The 21,712-nt window shown below is 35.8% G+C and overlaps 1 protein-coding gene across 1 annotated transcript in view; it reads left to right on the plus strand.

Moving 5' to 3' along the window:
- Positions 1–19,478, plus strand: part of LOC104273794 (voltage-dependent calcium channel subunit alpha-2/delta-1-like) — a gene marked incomplete at both ends in the record, with an annotated part of 48,869 nt that extends 29,391 nt beyond the window's left edge. Inside the window, 9 exons of the mRNA XM_009869229.1 lie at positions 2,006–2,074; positions 3,697–3,771; positions 4,930–5,004; positions 9,034–9,106; positions 9,944–10,179; positions 12,715–12,786; positions 13,823–13,894; positions 17,655–17,720; positions 19,417–19,478. Coding sequence (XP_009867531.1) covers positions 2,006–2,074; positions 3,697–3,771; positions 4,930–5,004; positions 9,034–9,106; positions 9,944–10,179; positions 12,715–12,786; positions 13,823–13,894; positions 17,655–17,720; positions 19,417–19,478 — 800 coding nt within the window. The remainder of the gene's footprint in view (positions 1–2,005; positions 2,075–3,696; positions 3,772–4,929; positions 5,005–9,033; positions 9,107–9,943; positions 10,180–12,714; positions 12,787–13,822; positions 13,895–17,654; positions 17,721–19,416) is intronic.
- Between the last annotated feature and the right edge of the window lie 2,234 nt (positions 19,479–21,712).

A 21,712-nucleotide genomic window follows, 5' to 3' on the forward strand; every position in this document is an offset into this window, starting at 1 on the left:
CAAAGCATTATTAGCAGCAATACAGTCTGTTGCCCTAGATAACATTCTTCTGAGTAATTCTAACTAGGCAAAAATTACTGTAAAATGGTCACCTGGAATCATGTATTTATCCAAGTTCATGTGGTCATTTAATGTCATATCACAATCTACTTCTTCCAGTCAGTCAGCATTACTGTAAAATTTTTATCAACACATCATAGAACTGAGCATGACACAGAGGAGCTCTGTTTTTCTAGGAATTTCAATGGCCAGAAGTTCATCAACTGTGTTTTCTTTGTTACTCTTGAGGTACTTACTGGAAAGATAAAGGATGTTGTAATGAAAGTTCATATGTTCTGTACATATCCTGTTGTTAAGCCAAATCTTAATTTGTAACTGGAGATTGAAAAAGATCTATTTAATGAAGTAAAGTGAGTGATATCTGCAGACTTCTGTTGTGTTACTTTGTGTTTTCAGTGGGTTCATTTAGTCTTCAAGCTTTCCTCCATTCGTAGGTTATAAGGGCGTGTTTGTGTATATATATTTTCTATATATATGTGTGTAAACATTTTTTGTATGTACACATTTTTTAAAATGTAGGACAATCCAAGCTAAACTGTTGAGCTACAGGCTGAAATTTGTGGACTTTCTCATTGCAGATGCGGGCATAACGGCACAGGTGTTTCTAATCCACTCTGGAGCCTTTTCCTGATTCTTGGTTTTAGCAGAGACCAGAACTAACTTTTCACATTCTACCTTAAACTCCTTAAAGCAATTCCCTCCTGCAGGATTTACCTTTGTCCTGCTTGTGCCTCACTGAACTTTTTCCTATCTCTTTTCTCTTACTGTCCAGAAGCAGTTTTGGCTCTAAGGCTGAAATAAATGTATTATATGAGGCCACATTTGAATTGACATTATGTTCAGGTTATGAACTCTTAAGGAGGCCTTTCAGTCTGGTTGATAATAATTTGATGTAGTTCTGGCAATTCACACCTCTTTTCTCTGTTCTTTCAGATTCTGTTACAGTGTTGCTTTAGCCTTACTTTCTACAAGATAATTCATCTTTGATTCATCTCCATTTCTTGCTTCTCTTATTCTCCTAAAAAGTCCACTTCTCCTCCTCTTCACCTTGCTTGTAACATTACTAACTCTAATCTTACCACCTTTCATTTGATACATGAAATTCAAAAATGTGTTACCACACTGGTCAAATGGAGAACTGATTTAATAAGAGTGGATTAATAAAGTATTTTACTTCATTTTTTTTAATGAAACAAAGGGAATACATCGAAGGAGTACATGTCAGGAAGGGGAAAAAATGAAATAAAAGCCAAGCATTTGGGTTAGAAAAAGTAGACATTTTTTGTGCATAATTTAGAATGGAAAGCAAAACTTTTCTGGTTATCTAAATGAATGTTTTTAAGGATTCTATTTTAAGTGTGAGTTGTGACTCCTAGAGGAAAAGCAAATTTCTCATATCATCCCAGATAAGTACAAATTCCTTACCTCAGTACCAGAAGACACTATGTGATTTTGTAGAACTCATGATGGACATTATTGCAAGCCATTGAAAAGTAGTGATTATATAAAAAGTAGCAGTATTAACTGTTGGATTTTTGTGTTTATTTTGTCTGTATGTATTCCTTGACTACCTATTCACCATCTTTTTTTTTTTTCCCTGTACTATCTGGAGTTTGTAGTATAGTAGATACTGTGGCTGTAAAGATGTTTTCATAACATTTAGGGGTTTTTTAAATTATTATGTCCTAAGTTGTGCACGATTTATTTTTAAAAAGTAATATGTTATTCTCACTAACACATGGACAGAGAAAAATGTAATTTTAACTTTCTATGCATAAAGTCGATCAAGTAGCATTATTATTTTCCTTTTTTTACAAACTAAAAGCTAGAACTCTAATCTACTGTTTGGCTACCACAATCCCTGAATTGTTCTAATATATTGGAATTCTATATCTGTTACTTAACTAAAAAGTCTTTTTCTCCACCTTATATGTTTATTTCCTAGGAACTGGGCCTTGTGATTACAGGAACTCTGCCTGTCTTCAATCTAACAAAGGAACAAAATGGGAAAATAGTAAGCAGTTACTTAAAAAAAAAGAAAAAAAAGCTATTTGAGTTGTATTTAAAGCTCCTTGAAAAAAAGTGTATTTCCATAGAGCTTTCTATGGTTTAATTGTCTTATACATAAAAAACAAAGGAGTCCTCTCTAGTTACTTGATAACCTCCTGGGAACCTGAAAATGCAGATCATGCTTTTTGTAGTTCTGTTTCAGCGTATGTGACATTCCTTGATCTATCTCTGTGACCTGGTAACAGTGGGAATGCGTAAGTGCTCAATAGATGGGAAGTAGATTATTATATTATTTAGGTCTTGCCAAGAAAGGAATGCCCAGATAGATTTATAGCAAATGTGAAGCTCTGACGTTTCAGCATAAAAGGGAATGATATAGAGAATTTAAATTAATTGGTTGTAATGATAATAGAAAACAGCACTGTGTACTTAGATTAAAATCTAAGTATTAAATTGTTCATCCGTATTACTGTCTGATATGGAATTAATTTATGTCCTCTTCACATAATCAAAATGCTGGATTTAAAAAAAATCAGACATAGAATATACTTTACAGTGTGTGGTAAAATAGTGTACATTTGTTGTGATACTCATGTTCATTCAGGTCAAAATATACAGAAGTTGAGACAAGATATTCTTCGATTCAGTATCTCACATATAGAATAGACTCACAATGAGTAAATACAAATTTGATCACTACCGTTTCTTTTATTTGCTTTCAGAGTAGTTCTCTTAGTTTCCCTTTAAAAACAAAACAACAACAAAGATATTTTATAATCTTATCTATAAGGTAATGCCTGGAATTCACTGAGCCTATTTGCAGAGTGAGAAACTACTGATAATCAAAGGATGTCTTTCTGAGAAGTAAAAAAGCCATGGTCTAGTACAGAGGAACAACAGGAGAACTGGAATCTGCTCGATTTATATCTCTATCTGAATTTTAGGTTACAGACTGCAAAATGAATCTTCCAGTACATATTCCAAATTTATTTAATATGGAGGAGGGATTCAGGTGATACTATGTAAATGACTGCCCTCCTTTTCTGTAGTAGGGAAGTAAATTACAAGGGAAGTAAATGTAGTGCCTGAGTCCCTGATTTCATATCCTGATCACTGCTATAGTCACTGGACGTTCTGTTTTGTTTGTTTTTTTCTTTTGTTGTTGTTTTTTTTTACATTCATTGTTGCACTATAGCCAAAAGTGGTTAATTATTTTGGGGTCTCACTTATCAATTGCCCAACCTAAGCGTGCAACAGTAGCCCTATACTGGTGCTAGTAATCTAGTATCTGCATCACTGGCAATATTAATACATCACTTCAATTAATACATCACTTTCATCTATTTTGTTCTTACATTCATTTTTTATTCATCCAGGAAAATATCCATATTCATCCTCATAAACAGCTTTAATATTCTGTTCCAAATTTTGAATGTAGCAAAAGTTATTTTGAATCATTTGGATATTACTTAAAATATTTAGAATAAATGCTTAAGTAAATAGGCAACTTTTCAAATAGTATCTGTCAAACAAGAGATGAAGGCAAAATCAAAATGCACTGACTGTTGAAGTTATCCTTCATTGTAAATGTGTCAAACGTATTCTAACATTTTGGAATCTTACCAGAACCAGCTGATTCTTGGAGTAATGGGGGTTGATGTCTCTTTGGAGGACATAAAAAAACTGACACCACGATTTACGGTAAGTTGCTTGCTTGGTGGTTTCCTTTTATGTATAATTTATGTATGATTTCTGTGCATGCTCCTTCATAAGTCATACAGCAATGACTGGATACAAGTCAAAATACCAGCAGGCTGCTTTTCATATATTCTTTTCCATTGTTGTAGATTTTTTGACAGTTTTCTCTCCAGCAATATAGAAAAGTTCTTTAATATACATGTCTCTCTGTCTGTCTGTACTCTACTCAGTAAGACTGATTTATGTATTTAGACATCTAGCTGGAGAATTTCTAAGAACATAAGTGTTCCTGTGGAAAGCAGCAGCTGAAGAAGCAAAGAAACAACACGAATTTGGCTGAAGGCAATTGCAAAGTTCTGTATCTAGGATGGAATAACCACATTCCATAGTACAGGATGAGCTAGCCTGCCTCAAAAGGCAGGAGAGGACCTGGGGGTCGTAGTAGAGAACAAGCAGAACACAAGTTAGCTGTGTGTCCTTGAAGTAAGGAAGGCCAGCTGTGCAGTGGACACCCGGATCAGGAGCACTGTGTCAGCTTTGATCTCCTCAGTATAAGAAAAACACTGAAATGCTGGGCAATGGCCAGCGCCGACCCTCTAAGTTTGCCAAGGGGCTGGAGTAGATGGTAAGAAACTAAGAGAGGTGGATTTATTCAGATTGAAGGAGGAACCAAGTGGGTTACCTGATGGGATTCATAGAGAAAATGGACCTCAACATTTCTTGAAGGTTTATAGCAAAAGATAAGAGGCAATTGACATAGTTGTGGCAATGGAAATTCCAACTGGAAATACATGAAGAAAATCATTGTGAGGGTGATTAAACGCTGGAGCAGGTTGCCCAGAGAGTTTATGGAATCGCCATTGTGTTCAGACACTTTGCAGCTTAGTCCAGCTTTGAAATTGGATCTTGTTTTGAAGCTATCTCAGCTTTCAGTGAAGGGCTGTACTAAGGGACCTCTAGAGATCCCATCAGCCTAAATTATTCTCCAAGTTTATGACTGTAAAAGAATAAATATTAAGAAATTATCTTCTTTATGTTAATATTACACATATTTCGTGGTGCCTGAAACAATGTATTTTCCTCAATGTAACTATTGCTTGAAAACTATTAGTTAATCTTTCTTAAGACATTACAGTGCCAAACTTTATTTTATTCTTTCAGCTTTGTCCGAATGGATACTATTTTGCAATTGATCCAAATGGGTATGTCCTACTTCATCCAAATCTCCAGCCAAAGGTATGAAAAGCCTTCTAATTTATTTCTCTATAAGGGGACATAGGTAGAAATAACAGAAACTAATATCTGCAGAAAGTGCCAGAGAGCAATAGTAAAGAATTCTTAGCTGTGAGACGCAGGAAGATCCACAGTGCATTTCTGGCTTTGTCCAAATCCTTAGCACAAAGGCCAGCGCTGGCTTGTGTTGAATTTGGTTATGAATAAAATAAAAAAAAGATGTATATTTTACATCCATGCCTGTAGGTATGTGAATTAAATGCTTTAATATGCATATTAATGGAAAAACAAGTAGTGGTAGTTGTAACATTGTGAAGAATTTGTGTGTTTCAAGGTACTCTCAAAACAATTTGAGAAGTTTGCTAGAGCACATGCTCATTTCAAGATGTTTTGTCATTTCAGATATTGAAACTTTCATACTTGTAAAACCACATAAATCAAGGGCAAACAGAATGTAATTTACTTGTATTTTTATATTTGTTTATTTGCTTATTTTCTGTTTACCAGAGCTGAAACCCGAGCTAGAAGGTTGGGATGGATCTAGCTGAGCACTCCTTCCCAGAGCACTAGATTTTTTAATAGTTCAACTTGAGAAACGTCTTTCATCTTAAAAGATTAAATTTTTATCTAAATATGAAAAGGATGCAACTTACCTCATATTTCAGGAAAAATTAAGGATTTCTGTCTGACTTTATATCCATTAACTGTAGTCCTGACCTTGTGGGCACTCCTACATTGCATGTATCTTCCTAAATAACTTGCCTCTCTGGCTTTGATGAGCTATTTCAACGTGAATGGATGTTGTTTGTTGTTTGTTTTTTTATGAAATCAGGAATTTAGCATTTTTTTAATTTTTTTTTTTAGCAAAGGATTTCTTTGCATAAACAGTCTTCTGTTTAGTGGAATATTTGAAAATGTTTGTATTTTAATACTATTAGAAACACACTTTCAGCAGTTTTTGTCTCTTCAGTTCATAATATAACAAAGCAGCGTTATATAAAAGACAAAGTTTAAATTTAGTTAACAAAAAATAAATACATTTAAAATTCACTCTAGATAGAGAGACATGTATGGATTATTTACAGATAAATGCTAAAAATCAAAGTGAATCACTCTAAGTACTGAAGACCAAACTATGTCCATGTAGTTCTGTTTTCAGTATTAAAATTTCTCATTAATGTGGTTTGAGTAATATATGGCCAATGTAAATGTAGGCTGTCAATACATAGGCAATAAGGCTAGTAAGGCTTTTAAACCTAGTGGTGGTGACCTAATTCTAAGTTATTTTTTACTACTTGAAACTTCTTAAGTAATGGAAGTCTGTATTTGCTTCCTTTAGGCTTGGAAATGCTGCGGGTTTTTAAACCAGAGGCATATCCATTACTTTATTTTCTCCCAGCCATGTCCCTCTGGCAGAACAGCAGCAAGTTCTCAACCTTTTAGCTGTGTGACCATCCTCTCTTGTTTCTTCACCAGAAAATCCTACCATAGCTACAAGAGGGATTGCAGACCCCCTCTTTACAACTTCACCATCTGGAACTGTCAAAGGCAGATAAAGAAATTAAGAATTCATCTACATATTTTAGTGATTCATTTAATTCTTAAGATGGAGGAAGTCAGCACTGTGAATATTTGAATTAATTTCTTGAAGAAGTAATGAATATGTTTGAAATCTTTTGCCAAGTGTGTAACAAAAGATGAAAGAAAAAAATGCTTCTGAAGAAATAGAATAACTTGATCTTAAGTGTTGATGAAATATTCCTTTTGATTTATTTTGGAAAGACCCTTTTAAAAATAAAAGAAAAGGAGGAAAAGAAGTTTAAGAGAAAAAAAGGAAAATAAGTTTTTTATATAGTCTTCATAATTTAGAAGGACTTCAGTTTCTGGATATATATGTTAAATTTTCATATGTTAAGACATGGAAATTTTGATTTTATTATTTTCTTGGTGAATTATTCTGAGACAAAGATACCTATCATTACTGTCCAAATCTTTTCTTCATTAGAGATTATTAGAAATTATTATTATTATTATTAGGAATTCAGACGATGGCAAGTGGTCTACTCACCTTTTCCTTATATGCAAGTGAAACTTTATTTTTATTAACGGAAGAAATAGGAAATGAAGCAATGCAGTGTTTTTGTTTTAGGCACAGTCTTTTGAGGAACATATGGAAAAAGATTCTCTTCATCTCATATGTGTTATTATATTGCAGTGTAAACTCAAATCACTGGAAAACTAAGAACTTTTATTAGAGAATGAAAACCAGCTCATCCTATCTAAATCTAGGCAGATCGAGATGGATTATTATGACACAAATTATTATGGTTTTTCTGTGTAGTTTTCTACTTAAAATGACATGGAAATCCAGAGATACTTCCAATAATGATCCAGTGTTTAATTTAGAATATGTTTAAAAAAGGATATTTTATACGTGTTGTGTTTTATGTTGTAGAATAATGTCTAAATGTAATATTAAGCATATGCATTATTATCATTGTTATTGTTGTTATTAACAGTTACACAGACTAGACTTTTTCACTCCCTGTTTGTTTGGGGTGGTGCATGCTATTCAGACTGATACAAGAACTACGTTTTAAAACTAAGGTACACGACAAAGACAGGTGTGTTTAGAACTCATGGACTCTCTTTAACATGTCATTTTAATTTTAGTTGAACATCCTGGTAGCCGTTACCTTATTAACAAACAACATCTTTGTTCTTTTTGCCAGCAATTTTTCAATAGATGTAAACTAAAACATAACTATGTCTTTACCTTTGAAGAGGTGAGGATGTATTAAACTTCACATGGTCCCTTCTTCTAAATGTCTTCTGCTTTCCTTCTGAAAATCTGTTACCTCAAATCACAACTGGTTCAACACAGTGTTTTGAGACATTGTCTTGCATTAGGGGGCCGGTTAGCTCAGTGGTTTAAGCACGGTACTGACAACAATGATGACACCGAGGTTGTGGGTTCGATTCCTGCTCGGTCCCCATGTGTTGCCTGGTCTAGTTGAGATGTGGCATCCCTGCCCAAAGCAGGGAGGTTGAACTAGATGATGTCTAAGGTCCCTTCCAGCCTATGCCATTCTATGATTATAATCTTACAAAAAGAAGTCCTACAAATATGGAAATTGCAAAGTCTTTTGCACAACTGAGAAAAATTTAACAAAAGGCAAATTCCAAAGCCTATTAAAAACATCAAGAACTTTCCCATCATATTCTATTTACACATTAAAACTACATCAAAAATTAATACGAGAAACTTTTTTAAAAACTGTCAGTGTAATAATAGTTTTAAACTGCTTAAAGTAAAACTTTTCAAGTCTGTGGTAGTTAGTAGTAGTGATATTATATTTTTAAATAAGTGCTTAATTTTATTTTTACTGCCTGTTTTCTTTGTGTGTCTATGCATATGTGCGTGTATTTTTCCCGTTGTCCTGGGAGAAAATGGGTAGATACTCCAACAAATAAACATGGTCACTGAAGTGGATGCATAAAGCATGTGTTAACAAGAGCAGTCTTAACTAGATAAGATTTGGAAACACTAAATAATTCAATTTCTGAATATGTTCTAAAGTTTAGCATCCTTTCCTTCATTTTCATTATGGTCCTGATCAAAATCTATTTAATGATAGTTCAAAAACTCCAGATGCCTTGAGTAGGGTGCAGTATTTTGTCTTATAGTTTATGGTTTTGAAAGAAATTTAAGAGGGGGTGATATATAACAGTATATAACAGTAAACAAAAAGTGAAACTTTTATAATTCTATATTGTAACTCCAACAGATTATGTGGGACAGTGTCCTCTCTACTCACTTAATTTGCATTCTTTAAAATATATCTGGTTTCTGTTTCTGTTTACTGTAATTCTGACAGTCTGCTCAGAACTCTTGATCAGAATGGAGGCTAGTCTCTTCTTCCAGGAAACATGCACTGGAGAGTATAGATGTTGAAAGAAGGCTTCCAGTCTATAAGTAGGCTGTTTACTAATAGTGTAAAAATATAAATTACTGCTTTTTTGTTACTTCAGCAAATTGGTGTGGGCATACCAAAAGTTAAATTGAGAAAAAGGAGACCCAATGTACAGGTAACTTTGGATGGAGGTGATTAGTGCAATAGAATGCGTAGTCCTGGAAATACCTTTAGAAAGCTTCTGCCCTGCTTAGTAGGAAAAATCTAACTAGAGAACTGTTTATTTTGACAAACAGCTTTCAAAGCATGAAGCTTGCATCCTTCCTTGTTTAAATAATAGAAAACATGTTATTGGCTGTAGTGAAGGGCATTCCATTAAATTATGGTGCTTTACTAATAGGTGCTAATTAGAGCCGTGCTATAAAAATTATTCTTCAGATTTTGAAATGAATTTGAAGACTGGGAAAAAAAAAGAGACTACTTGTGCTGACTTTGCTTGCATAAACCCAAAATCAAGACAAGATCACTCCTCCAACTTTACTGCCCAATTTTATTGTACAGTCTATGCTGTACAACATCACAGAATCAGAATGAGCTGTTCATTTTTTTTTTTTTTGGAAGCCAGAATAGATCATACATCTTATCTGGTATTTACATAAAGTTTCTTGGTTTAGCAGACCCAGCTCCAGAGAATTAACTTCCATTAACCTCTACAGGGAAAAGGAAATTAGTTACATTTATGTCGTACAATCCTTGAGCAGAAAACACTTAATAAAATCTTAAAAATCATTAAAGGAATAGATAACTACATAATTAGTAAAACAAGATTAGGTACACTACACCGTGTTAATTTCTTACACGTATGGGAATATATACTGCACAACTGGTGGCTTGCTTAAGAACACCTGTGAAACATGGTGTAAAATCCTGACCGAATGCAAATCAGTGATTTCACCAAGTGTCAAGTGGCTGTGTTTATACAGCATGTAGAAGACCATCTTTGGGCTAGATTTTTTGTTTGTGCACAGGAGAAAGCAGCACTGAAACGGAAAAGAACCTCCGTTTTTGGCACAGCCCTGGCTCCTCAGCATGCTATGGACCAGCTGGTGCTGGGTCTGCCAAGGGAGGTGCAGCTCTAGAAAGGTTCTGGGCCCTCATCCACCCCAGATGCTCCTGGGGCTCCCTCCAGGCCCAGGATTTTGCTGCTTCCTTACCATCGTTCATTGTAAAGACCAAGCAACCTGTGCCTGTATTAGTATTGCAGGTATGAGCAGGAACTAGGCTCCTGCAACTCACCAAAAGAAGGACTTCCATAGAATTCGTGAGAATACCGACCTCCCAAAACACACGACAACGACATTTCAATGAACTTTTTTTTATGTTGCTGCACCAGTTCTTTCTTTCTTTGTTTCCTTCTTGATTTGTCATTGAAGTAGTAGATCTTTGCCTTTGTCATGCTGAATATGGATTTCACTCTCTTTATTCGCATGCCTCATTGCTAGTGATTTACTTCTGTTTTGTTTTATTAAGTTTTGCTGGTGAATGTGGTGGTGGTGCGCTTATTCTTGTCATGTCATGTGCATGACTGGATAAAGAGAAGAGCAAACTGAAGAGTAAGTTTGTTTCTTCATGGCTTGCAATAAATCCCACTAAATGGCAACCTCGGAAAGAAAAATTATGGAGCCCAAATACTGATAAAAACACATTCCTGGGGGGGAAAAGACATAGTGGGGAAAATAGTCTTCCATTTAAAGTACAGCGCTAAGAATTTTCTTTCTACTTTCAAATGGATTTCTTTGTGCCTCAAGCGTGTCATTTAATGTCTCTACACATGCTTAGTCTCTTCATCTATTAAAAGTCATTAGTAAGGACCTTATAAAGAATGTGTGATGCTATAAAGTAAGTCTTAAAAAGAACAAGAACAAACATTAATGTATACTTAAATTTTGGCAGACTGTTAAAGTTGACTATTCTGTCTTTGGGACTCCTTAACTATGGCTAGCCCAGGTTATCATTTGAAATGAGTATTGACCTTGATTTGATGTGATGGCTTTTTTTTTTCTTTTTTTACCATTTCTTTTCTTCTCTGTTCCTTTGTGTGTTGAAATGAAATGTGAACTTCACAAATGGCTCCTCTACCATGCCAATGCCTTCATGCATGCTGTTTGGGTTTGACCATGCTATTCATTATCCATTGCATGTAAGAAAATGTAATTTTTAATTTATTTTTATATTTTAGCATTTCACTGTTTATTTTGAGAGTGTGGATTTGTTGGGAGGGGGAAAAAGCAATGGCATAACAATAATTACATAGCTTTGAATTAGTAGAGAGCATATGTTAATGCTATTATGTTAAAGATGCTAATTTTATCTATTCTATATAGATAGAAACATAAAAAATTTTTGGAAGTTTTCAGTAATTTAAAAAAAAAAATCCCAGAATCTTTGTCTGCAATCTTCTCAGTGCATGTTCTCTTTCTGAGAATTAATTTGTTGGCTTGTGTCTTAGCAGGCAGTGAGCCTAAGAACAGGAATGATTCCGTACACCAGAAATAGGTGCATTTGTTCCTCAAGAATATGAAGGAATAATCTTTTGTTTTCTAACACTGTTCCATACAACAGTCTTGAAAATAAGGGCTGCTGCTAAGCTCTTACTGCTCAAGATTAGTATATGAAGGCATTTTTACCAGCTCTTCAGGATGTTACTTTCTACCAGTACAAACTGGCAATACATAGAGAAATTGTGATGAAATATGCTTGCATTCTTTGATAAGATAATCACATGCACATTTGTCATGTAACTTTGCCAGAAATTGTTAGGATGGAAGTAATATCATCATCATTGTGAAAGAAGGGACTTCAGTCTACCTTGTAAATAAGTTTGTATAGCTGAATCTCTGAAATCCCCAGCACATGTAATACAAAGCCAGCGGGGCTTAGCCAAAACTACTGCAACTGTGAAAGGAGCAGAGACTGGAAGGTGGTCTGAGAGAATTCAGCAGAGCTGCAGTGATCTTTCCACACTCCTCTGTGACCAGGGTCACTACAGATGCATACCAGCAAACTTCTCTCTGCTCTGTTGTCGAGTGTCAGCATCACGTACATCCCTTAGGTCGTAAAGCTGCTGGTCATGGTATTTTTGTGCTACGGGTTTCTATCTCTTAAATGGAGATAACAGTACTGATGTCAAGAGAAATGCATTCAAAACTGCACATATTCAGGGAAGTCCTACAATGCTGACAATAAAAGTGATTTATATTTCTTTTGTAATAAACAAATCATTTACTATAATTGCTACCTCTTTGAGTCTTGAACCGCAGTACATTCCCACCTCAGAGCCACAAGTCTGTAGTCTGCTTTTGACAAAACTGCAAGAGACTAGACTTATCCCATCCTAATGATCAGTTGGAAAACTCCCAAATTCCTCTGTCCATTTTTGGAGGCAGGACACCTAAGGAGAGATTCCTCTTTGATGTTTCCTTCCATCTTCTCCCACCCTTACAGTCTATGACACACCAGCAGTAGGGGAAGGAGCTTCACAGTGTGAGCCCCCTACCTGGATGGATGCTGGCTATGAGTGTTAATTTGATTTTCACTTCCCCAATTAAGCTCTCTATCCAATAAAATACAATACACGAGGAAGGGCCACTAAGTAATTCATCATGCTGTAAGAGAATAAAACAGATGGGTAAGTAAGCTCAGTTATGTAGCTTACTTTGAAATTAAAGGGATTAGAGTGATTTGTAACATTACAGAACACTGTCTTTATTATTTGATCATTCAACAACTTCTGCTTCAGAATCCTAAATCCCAGGAGCCTGTTACGCTGGATTTTCTAGACGCTGAGTTGGAAAATGACATTAAAGTTGAGGTGAGATTATCTGATTTCCTAGTACTTGTTGATGCTTTTATTTCACTGTATAACTAAAAAACAATAAATGTTCCAGATTTGAAATGAGAATCTATTTCACTGTAAATTTCAATTTTACATTTGTCAGGATGATTTCTTTATAAATAGATGAAGTTATAATGAAGCAAATTGAGACTTGGTAGTATTTGTAGGCAACGGCAATGAATTCTATTCTTCTAGTTTTGAAAGACACCATGACGGCTATTTAAATAGTTCTTCTTTATTAACTGGCAATTCCTGGGGGGAGGCCTTGCAAAATTTTTTGAGGATGGAACACTTTTTAATAAGATATTAATATATTATCAGAAAGATTTTTTAAAGTATTTCCCTATCTCTTACTAATGCAAGCTTATTACTGTGATGAGAAAGGGAACTGAGAGGTAAAGTCAATTGCTCTGTATGTTTTCAGTTACTAATTTTTTAATTCAGAGATCAGAATTTAAAAAAATAATTTGTTAATTTTGTGAAATAAAATGGTGGTTTAAATATTTTTAATTTTTACCATATTTTTTAACTTTTAAATTTTTCTTTCATAATGACACTAACCAGCTTTTCTTGATGTATGCCTTAATTTTCTTTTCTTCAGAGGAGAATTAATCTTGAACTGTTATAAAAATGTTTTTGTGGATCAATGCGCTATCAGGGCTGGGAAACATGAGAAATGCTAGACAAAGCTCCCTCTTATCTACACAAAATTCATACTCTCTCTAGTGCCCAACATCAAGCAGTTTTATGGGATAATCTTGTTGTGAAAAGTGTACCAGAATCATTGCTTTATAACTCTACCAATGCAGTATATACTTGAGTAAAGCAATTTGTGATTGGAAAAATCTGAAAATTACAAACTTAGCTTTTTTTTTTTAAGATCTATGACTTTCTTATAAATTACCATTTTCTGTTTTTCTATGAAATATTTTGAATCACTGAAAAGATTAATCATATTGCATGCAACACCTAGGACTTTCTTTTTTCTTCCCTTTTTCTTCCTTGCCAACAGATTCGGAAAAAAATGATAGATGGAGAAAGTGGAGAAAAAACATTTGAAACATTGGTCAAGTCCCAAGATGAGGTAAGATGGGAACACAGGCAATTACATTTACAGGAACAAACAAAACCAGAAAAATATTGTGAAAGAATAAGAAGGTATTCATTTTGTAAAGTCGGTTTATACCATTTTTCCCTCTGAATTTGCCAGTTTTACTGGCTTATAGTAAAAGAAACTGTGTACTTATGAAAAGAAGAATTGTTTTGTTTCTTGGTTTCTTTGCTGCATCATTAATCAGCCAGTTGTTGATGAGGCCTTACGCTCTGTTCACCAGGAAATGGACCCAGCCTACTTCTGTGTATGAATCCCAAAACAAAGTACTTAATTTGCTTGCGGAGATGTCTGAGAATGGGTTTGGTAGTTTATTTTGCGGTTAAATGAGAAGAAAGTAGTGAGAAAAAAATATAACACTTATATGCAATAAAAGAAGGCTATTTGGGATAAGCAAGTTTATCTTATGTTTGTATGATGTACTTGTGTTTTCTGAACAGTTTGTTGAATTCTTTATGTTCTTGTCTAAAACACTTATTTCTGATGAAGGTTACTATTGGTTTCTCTGAGACAGGCATATTTTCTAGCAGTAGCAAATACACAAATTTGATACAGGTCCTTACATATATGCTCTATCTTGGGGACCTTAATGAGAAGAAATCATGACTGGTGTGCCAAAGGAGCAGTTCTGGCCAGAGTATGCCTCACAGTTGCAGCTCTACAAAAGACTTTTGAAATTGTTTTACTCTGAATGTAAAACAGCTTGAAGACAGCTAATTTAATGACATAGCAGAAAAACATGAAACAAATACAGCATCAAGCAGACATTACATAATCCTTATATATATAAGCACGCCGTAACAATACTCAGCAGAATTGCTTGAGACTCTGCAGTTAATTCTCCAGTTGTAATGTTAGCTGCTCTTTCCTGTTGATCTTCTTCAACTTTGATGTCTCCAATGGCTCTGCCATTTGTAATTAAATGGCAGAAGGTTCCAGTGAAAACTCCTCCTTCTCACAAGGCGCATGCTATAAACTCAAGTTAAATTAATAGTAAATCAGGCCTCAGAATTTAGGGGGTTTTTTTATTATTATTCTGTTAAAACCCAGCACATTCCTTACATATATTCCATTCAATGTCTAATGACTGATAGCAACTTTTAAAATCTGCTTTGAATTTTGGCCAGATACACCAAATGAGGCCCAATACTGTGCAGTTCCTACTGAATCAATTCTGCTCTGAGGGAAGATTCTTATGTACATATTCTAATTTTGATACAGAAGAAAAAATATTTCATGGCCCAAATCTATCTTTACATTAAATATTGTAGAAACTTTGTTGTGTTTGTGGGTTAAAATCAGAGGCAATGCACGTCTTGGCTAGATGAGGCTGAAGATAAAGCTGAAATAATCATGTCTCAATCATTTATCCATGCTGCGATTTCACATTTTCAAGTTCACGATTGCTTGGTTCTGCAACAGACCTTTGGGAAAATACTTCGAGAATCATAGAATCCATTGGGTTAGTCTAACTCCTCTGTGGTGAGCAGGGACACCTTCAACAAGATCAGGTTGTTCAAAGCCCTGTCCAACCTGAACTTGAATGGTTCCAGGGATGGGGCTTGTACCACCTCTCCGGACATGAGAGTTTCACCACCCTTGTTGGTAAAAAAATCTTCCTAATATCTAGTCTGAATCTATTCTTTTTTAGTTTCAAACCATTACTCCTTGTCCTATTGCAATTTTGCTAAAAGTTTGTGCTCATCGTTCTTATAAGTCCCCTTTAAGAACTGAAAGGCCAAAGTAATGTCTCCATGGAGTCTTCTCCAGGCTGAACAACCTCAACTCTCTGAGCCTTCCTTCAGAGGAGAGGCATTCCATCCCTCTGATCATGTTTATGACTTTCCTCTGGTCCAGCTCGAACAGGTCCATGTCTTTCCTTTACTGAAGAGTCTAGAACTGAGTCTAGAACTGAACTGTTCCTCAGCCTCTTACTATCTGCACTCAATTAGAAAAAGCATGTTGCTTGTCATAGCATAATTTAAAAGGAGTGCAAATAAGGACAGGAAGCCATGCTTAAAATCTTCACAATGGTGCAAATCCATCAGAGTCATATTTTATTGCTGAGCTATGGATGTCATTGAGGTGATCAATGGCTTTACTTACATGTGTGTCCACCTGTGAGGAGGCAGAATAAAATCTGTATATTCATTGAACTCCCTGCTTACAAGTTTGTGACTTTGTTGCAGGAAGGTTGTTATGTTATTTTATTATATTGCAGAGCCTAGTGAGTTTGACTCAAGCGTTAGACGTTCTCTTCTTTCTGATGCCTTGTTTGGAAAGTGTAGAACTTCCTAAACTCTCTTCTTTAGAATAGAACCTCAGCTTCAGTGGGTGCAGAAAAATTTAACTTTAGATGATCTTAGCTGAATAATAATGGTAATTATGGTAATGTAATCAAGTAGTCAAGAGAGTCATATTCTCCTACTTTAGTTTCTATGAGGGAAGTCAGCTTAACTCAAGCCTTAAACACTTATACTGTTTAGGTTCAAAGCGTGCTCATAAGTTATGGTACTTGAACCTGTGGAGTCCCATGGTCTCACTAAACATGCCCACACTCCTCTGTATCCAACTTCATTCCATCTGTACCAGCAGTCCCTTTGCCTCCTTCCAGGACTCTCTTCTCACAATAAAGCCCCCACTCCAGCCCTCCTGAGTGAGACTTTACAATACTGTGTTACAACCTATGGGGAAATCCTGCTGTGTGCCCAAAAAAAAAAAAGGTGACTTTTCCTGAATGGTTTCCCTATTGGAGGACGGTGAAGGAACAGGACCTTCCTGGGGTGGGGCTGCCTGAGACCCATATAATGTCAGTTCTGCTGCTTCACTTGCATCAGGAGCCCATCCTGTCTAGGAAGCCACCAGCCTGTCCCCCTGTTCTGGAGGGAGACTGAGACATTCCTGTCACCCCAGCTGGCGTGTGTGCTGGGGATAAGCTGCCCCTGAAGGGAGGGACTCATTGGGACATTTTCAGACTTGTTTGGTTTAAGGAAGGCCTTTCCAGTGCTGTGGGTGAAAAGGGCTTTGTGTAGGCAGTTAGAAAAGGGAGGATTAGAAGGTCATGAGAACACAATAACACCATTGGGGGTAGACAAGAAACTGCATTCATGGCAAGGCTGTTGAAAAGATCTCAGGCTATGCATGCGTTTCTGAGGCTGTGCGATAAAAAGGGCCTGACACAGTTGGTCCTGCAACTATTTCCCAAAGAGGGAGGGAGAGCAAGCATTTACACCGGCAAGGGCTGGAGTCAGCTACAGCATTGGAGTTGTGAGGGAAAATGTGGGATCCCTGAGCACGTGAGGATATGTCAGTTATGCAGGGCCCAGACCACAGTCCATATGTCCATAGAATATCCCAAGTCGTTTGACCCCAGATGCTTCAAGTGCCCAGTGAAACTCATTTCCCCCATTTTCCCTTGCATCATGGTCCAAGGTTTCTTCCTCTACTTGGACCTCTCTGAGAGTAAAAAGGAGAAGCTGGCAATTGTGACTGCTTCAAGCCATTGCACCCTCCAGCTCCAGGCTGCTAGAGCCAGAATAAAGCTGCTTTAGGCCAAGGGCCGTGCATAAACCATGCATCAATTAGGATTGATAGCTTCATATATTTTCTTATAAAAAGGGCTGATGTGGTCAGTTGCTCTGAACTGACAGTTGCAGTCTTGAGGCTTAGAATTGATGTCCTTTTTGTTTTACTTTTTGGTTTAAGTTTGCATTGCTTTCCTTTTGTATTGCAGCTGGCCCCAGCGGTGTCTTGGGAGATGACCTCATACTACAACATAGAGACTGGACTCGTAGCAAGCGTGGGTGGGGTGTGCTGGAGTCTCCCAAGGCCTCAGGGGCTTTCCAGCTAACAGAGGAGATGCCGTAGGAACAAAAGCATTGCCACATTCAGGCAGCCGGGGTGGGCAGTAGTGCAAACTCAAGAGTCCCAAAAACTGCAATAACGTGTGTAGGTTCTTTGGCAGTGACCAGCTGGGGATGGGATGGTCTGACTGCTCAGTAATGAAGTAGGGAGAGGTAAATGGGGGCTGATACATGATGATATGTGATCTGCTGGGTCATGTTAGAAGGGAGTTTTCACTCGATTTGCTTTCAAGAATGTTTATGATTCTGGTGGCAACAGGATTTAATAAGAGCCCACATTTTCTATCCCTCCAACCTTGCCACTTTTGTCTTGCCAGCATACCTGGTGTGCAGCCAATGGCAAAGCATGTGATTTGGAGACACTGCGAGCACTAGGTTAAAGCATTTACTTATTTCTGAGCTGAAGTAATAGTATAGGCTAATAATTATAAATAAGCTTATTTATATTTAATAATGCCATGAGTTAATCTCTTCAACTTAAATATATGAGAGCATTAGACTCTGATATATTATTCTTTTTTTTTACCTTTTTTTTTATTTTTACCTTTTTTTTTTACTTTTTTCCTTTTTTTTTCTTTCCAAAATGACTATTAAATTATTTACACTGTCATGCTGTACTGAAAAGCAGCAGCTAGGTAATGAGAAGGTTTCAAATTACAAATGTCAAAAAAGACACTTTTTTTTCATAACCATAGTCATTTTCACACATTTTACCATAGAGGAAGGGAGAGCATAAAGGTGTATCTGTGGAACCTTTCAGTGATGTTTGCAATGTTGGAGTTCAACAGCTGCCCAGACTTCATTGCTGGCATACTTACAAATCTCTGATTATAAAATAATAATATGTTGCAGCTGGCGTATACTTGTATTTTTCAAAGTGGAAAACTGAAAAAAATTATATCAGTTAGGTGCATTAATCATTAAGTCTGTGGAGGTCCTGTGGGACTGTGCCTATCATGTTATATTTCATGACAGAAGAAAATCAATATCAAAGCTTATACTGATGTATTAAGTTATTAAAAATTTACTTCAATGTTAAGTTTTTCACAAATTCAATACCCTCCTAATAAGACTAGAAACACATCTAAGTTTAACATGGGGTGCCTATACAATCAGGATTACCTGGCTGTGCCTGTGAATGTGCCTCAAATGTAAATGCATTGAGCCAGTTGTACTATGACCTGAAAAGACAAGCACAGAGTGTTCTTGCTGTTAAAATGTTACCTACAAAATATTTTTTCTAATTAAAGCTTTTTCTTTTCTTAGTTTAGATGCAAAACAGTCCATAAAGAAAACATAACATCTTTTATCAAACACAAATCACATAGAAAAAGGTTTGCATTGGCCTGGCTAATGAATTTAAAATAGAAAAATGATAGGTTGTATTTGTCTAGTTTTATTTAAAGTTGTATTTTGTTACTGTTTGATAAAAAGGATAGAGGTGATTCCTTTGCATAATATGGGTTTAGAAAATATTTTTTAAGAGTTGCAGCCCGACTCATGCTTTTAGCAAAATATGAATTTGAATTCCAATAGTTTTATACTTGTTTTTACACTGTATTTCTCAAGAAAATGTCATATTTGTTGAAGTTTCAGATTCAATAATTTTTTTTTACCAATATCTCTTTGTAGAGATATATTGATAAAGGAAACAGAACATACACATGGACTGCTGTGAACGGCACCGATTACAGGTAACTATTCTGGGTTTTTATGTATTTAAATGTCTGTTTCTTTTATTTTGGTTAGTATTTTTTGTGTTACATTTTCTGAACTAGCTAAGTCAGGACCAGATTGTCTTCTGTCCAAGACTGTAGGATTTTCTTGGTTCCTTTACAGCTTTACAGCTCAGAATTGTTGCTTTGTCTAAGAACCAGAGCCTCAGACTTTCATCCAACCGCTGAGATTTATCACTAATCACATACATGCAGTATGCAGGAAAAATCAGATTTTGTGATTAATGTTAAGAATCTTACTTTTCATTCTACTTTCTGTGCCACAGTATACTTCGTTTCTTATTTCTACACTTTCTCTTAGATTCCTCCTCTTACTTCATCTTTTCTTTGCATTGTGTCGATGTTCTTGTTTCAATAATAAAAAGGAAGATGCCATATTTTGGTCTAAGTAAAAAATATGACATTTTTTGTGCAAATCTTTTCCAGTCACAATCATTGCTTATAGAATCATAGGATGTATTGGTCTGGAACGGACTTTTAAAGACCATCTAGTCCAACCCACTTGCAGTGACATCTTTATCTAGATCAGGTTGCTCAGAGCCCCATCGAGCCTGACCTTGAAATGCCTCCAGGGATGGAGCTTCTACCACCTCTCCGGGCAACCAGTGCCAGTGTTTCACCACTCTCATTGTAAAGGACTTTTTTCTAAGATCTAATCTAAACCTACCCTACTCTAGTTTTAAGCCACTGCTCCACATCTTGTTGCTACACACACTTGTGAACAGTGCCTCACCAGCTTTCCTGTAGGTCCCCTTCATGTCAGATCTTAGGGGCAAGAACCACACTCCTGATTATCTCTGAAATCCATATCCTTTTGTGACAATTTTTAACTAATTAGCAGTGATATGCCTTTGTATGTAAAAGTTACATGATGAATGGTAGCAGAAAAAAAAATAAGTAATGCATAAAATCACATCCCCTCTTGAACGCAATGTTAGCATGTATATTATTTCAAACTCTTCTCAGCACATAGTGCAGAAACCCAACACAGCCCGAAACAAGTTCAAGTTTACCAAGACCTAGAAATTTTAAACTACACTAGTTCAAAACTAGATGATACAAATGCTAAGTCAAAATTGTACCAAAATAGTATTTTTATGCTGTGAACTGCAGTAGTTCTCAGCAAAGCTGGTTCCCATTTTGTGTTGTGTTCTGCACATGTGCACAGCCAATGAGAATGAAAACATTAATTTGTATGTAAACCCAAACAAATCAGTTTTAACAAGAGAATGCAAATGTAGGTTCTTTTATTCAACATCCCATTTTTCTGTTTGACTGTCTCTATAGTGTGTAAGATTTATTTTTTTTATCAGAGTATGCTATTTAACAATCAGCATAGAAATAGATTTGATTTATATGACTTCTTAATTCTTACTGAGCTCCCTGGCGTGAGATACAGCAATAAATCCATGGAGTCACGTTGCAGAAAACCTATTAAACATAAAATTATAAAATTTAATTAGCAATTTCTGCTAACATTAACTGTTAATGACAGGTAAACTGCTAATGATTTCCCTAGTGGAGAATTACTGAATAATTAGTGATAGCCTTCTACCAATCTCACTTACATTCTGTTTGAATTGCAAATGTATCATTAAAGGTCATCACATTTATGGCTCAGTTATACAACTTTTTTAATATTAGTTTCTGTGGTTATCCATTAGAAACCATTGCAGTTCTACAGTGATGAAATCTGAGTGCAAAATTAAGGATGTGATTTGGGAGGTGATGATCATTACTCATACCTTCTGTCCTTTGCATACCTTTTTAGGACTGAACTCTTCTATACATGTACTGAATTTAGTTGCAGAAAGAAGCCCTATATTTTTTGAACAAGTAAAATCGAAAAGAAAATACAGTGCAAATGCTTTGCAAATCTTAAAATGTTATTACACAATGATGTTCAAAGGTTTTTAGTTGTGACTGCATAATTAAAAAAAAAATATTTTATATCTTGAATGTAATATGTATTCAACTATTGACAGATACATTTCCTAATCAATACCAATAGTTGTTTTATTAAGGTAGAAGCTGTCATTATATGATGCATGCAAATCAGTGTAGTACCACACGCTGTTCTTGCAGTCAGTGATCACTGACACATGTTACTTTGGGATGCTAGATGTATTAAAGGAAGATACAAGAAATCAGATATATGATTTCACGAGTGGTGTCCCCCAAGGCTCAGTACT

The sequence above is a fragment of the Apaloderma vittatum genome, unplaced genomic scaffold (genome assembly GCF_000703405.1).
Source record: "Apaloderma vittatum isolate BGI_N311 unplaced genomic scaffold, ASM70340v1 scaffold15665, whole genome shotgun sequence".
NCBI classification, from domain to species: domain Eukaryota; kingdom Metazoa; phylum Chordata; class Aves; order Trogoniformes; family Trogonidae; genus Apaloderma; species Apaloderma vittatum.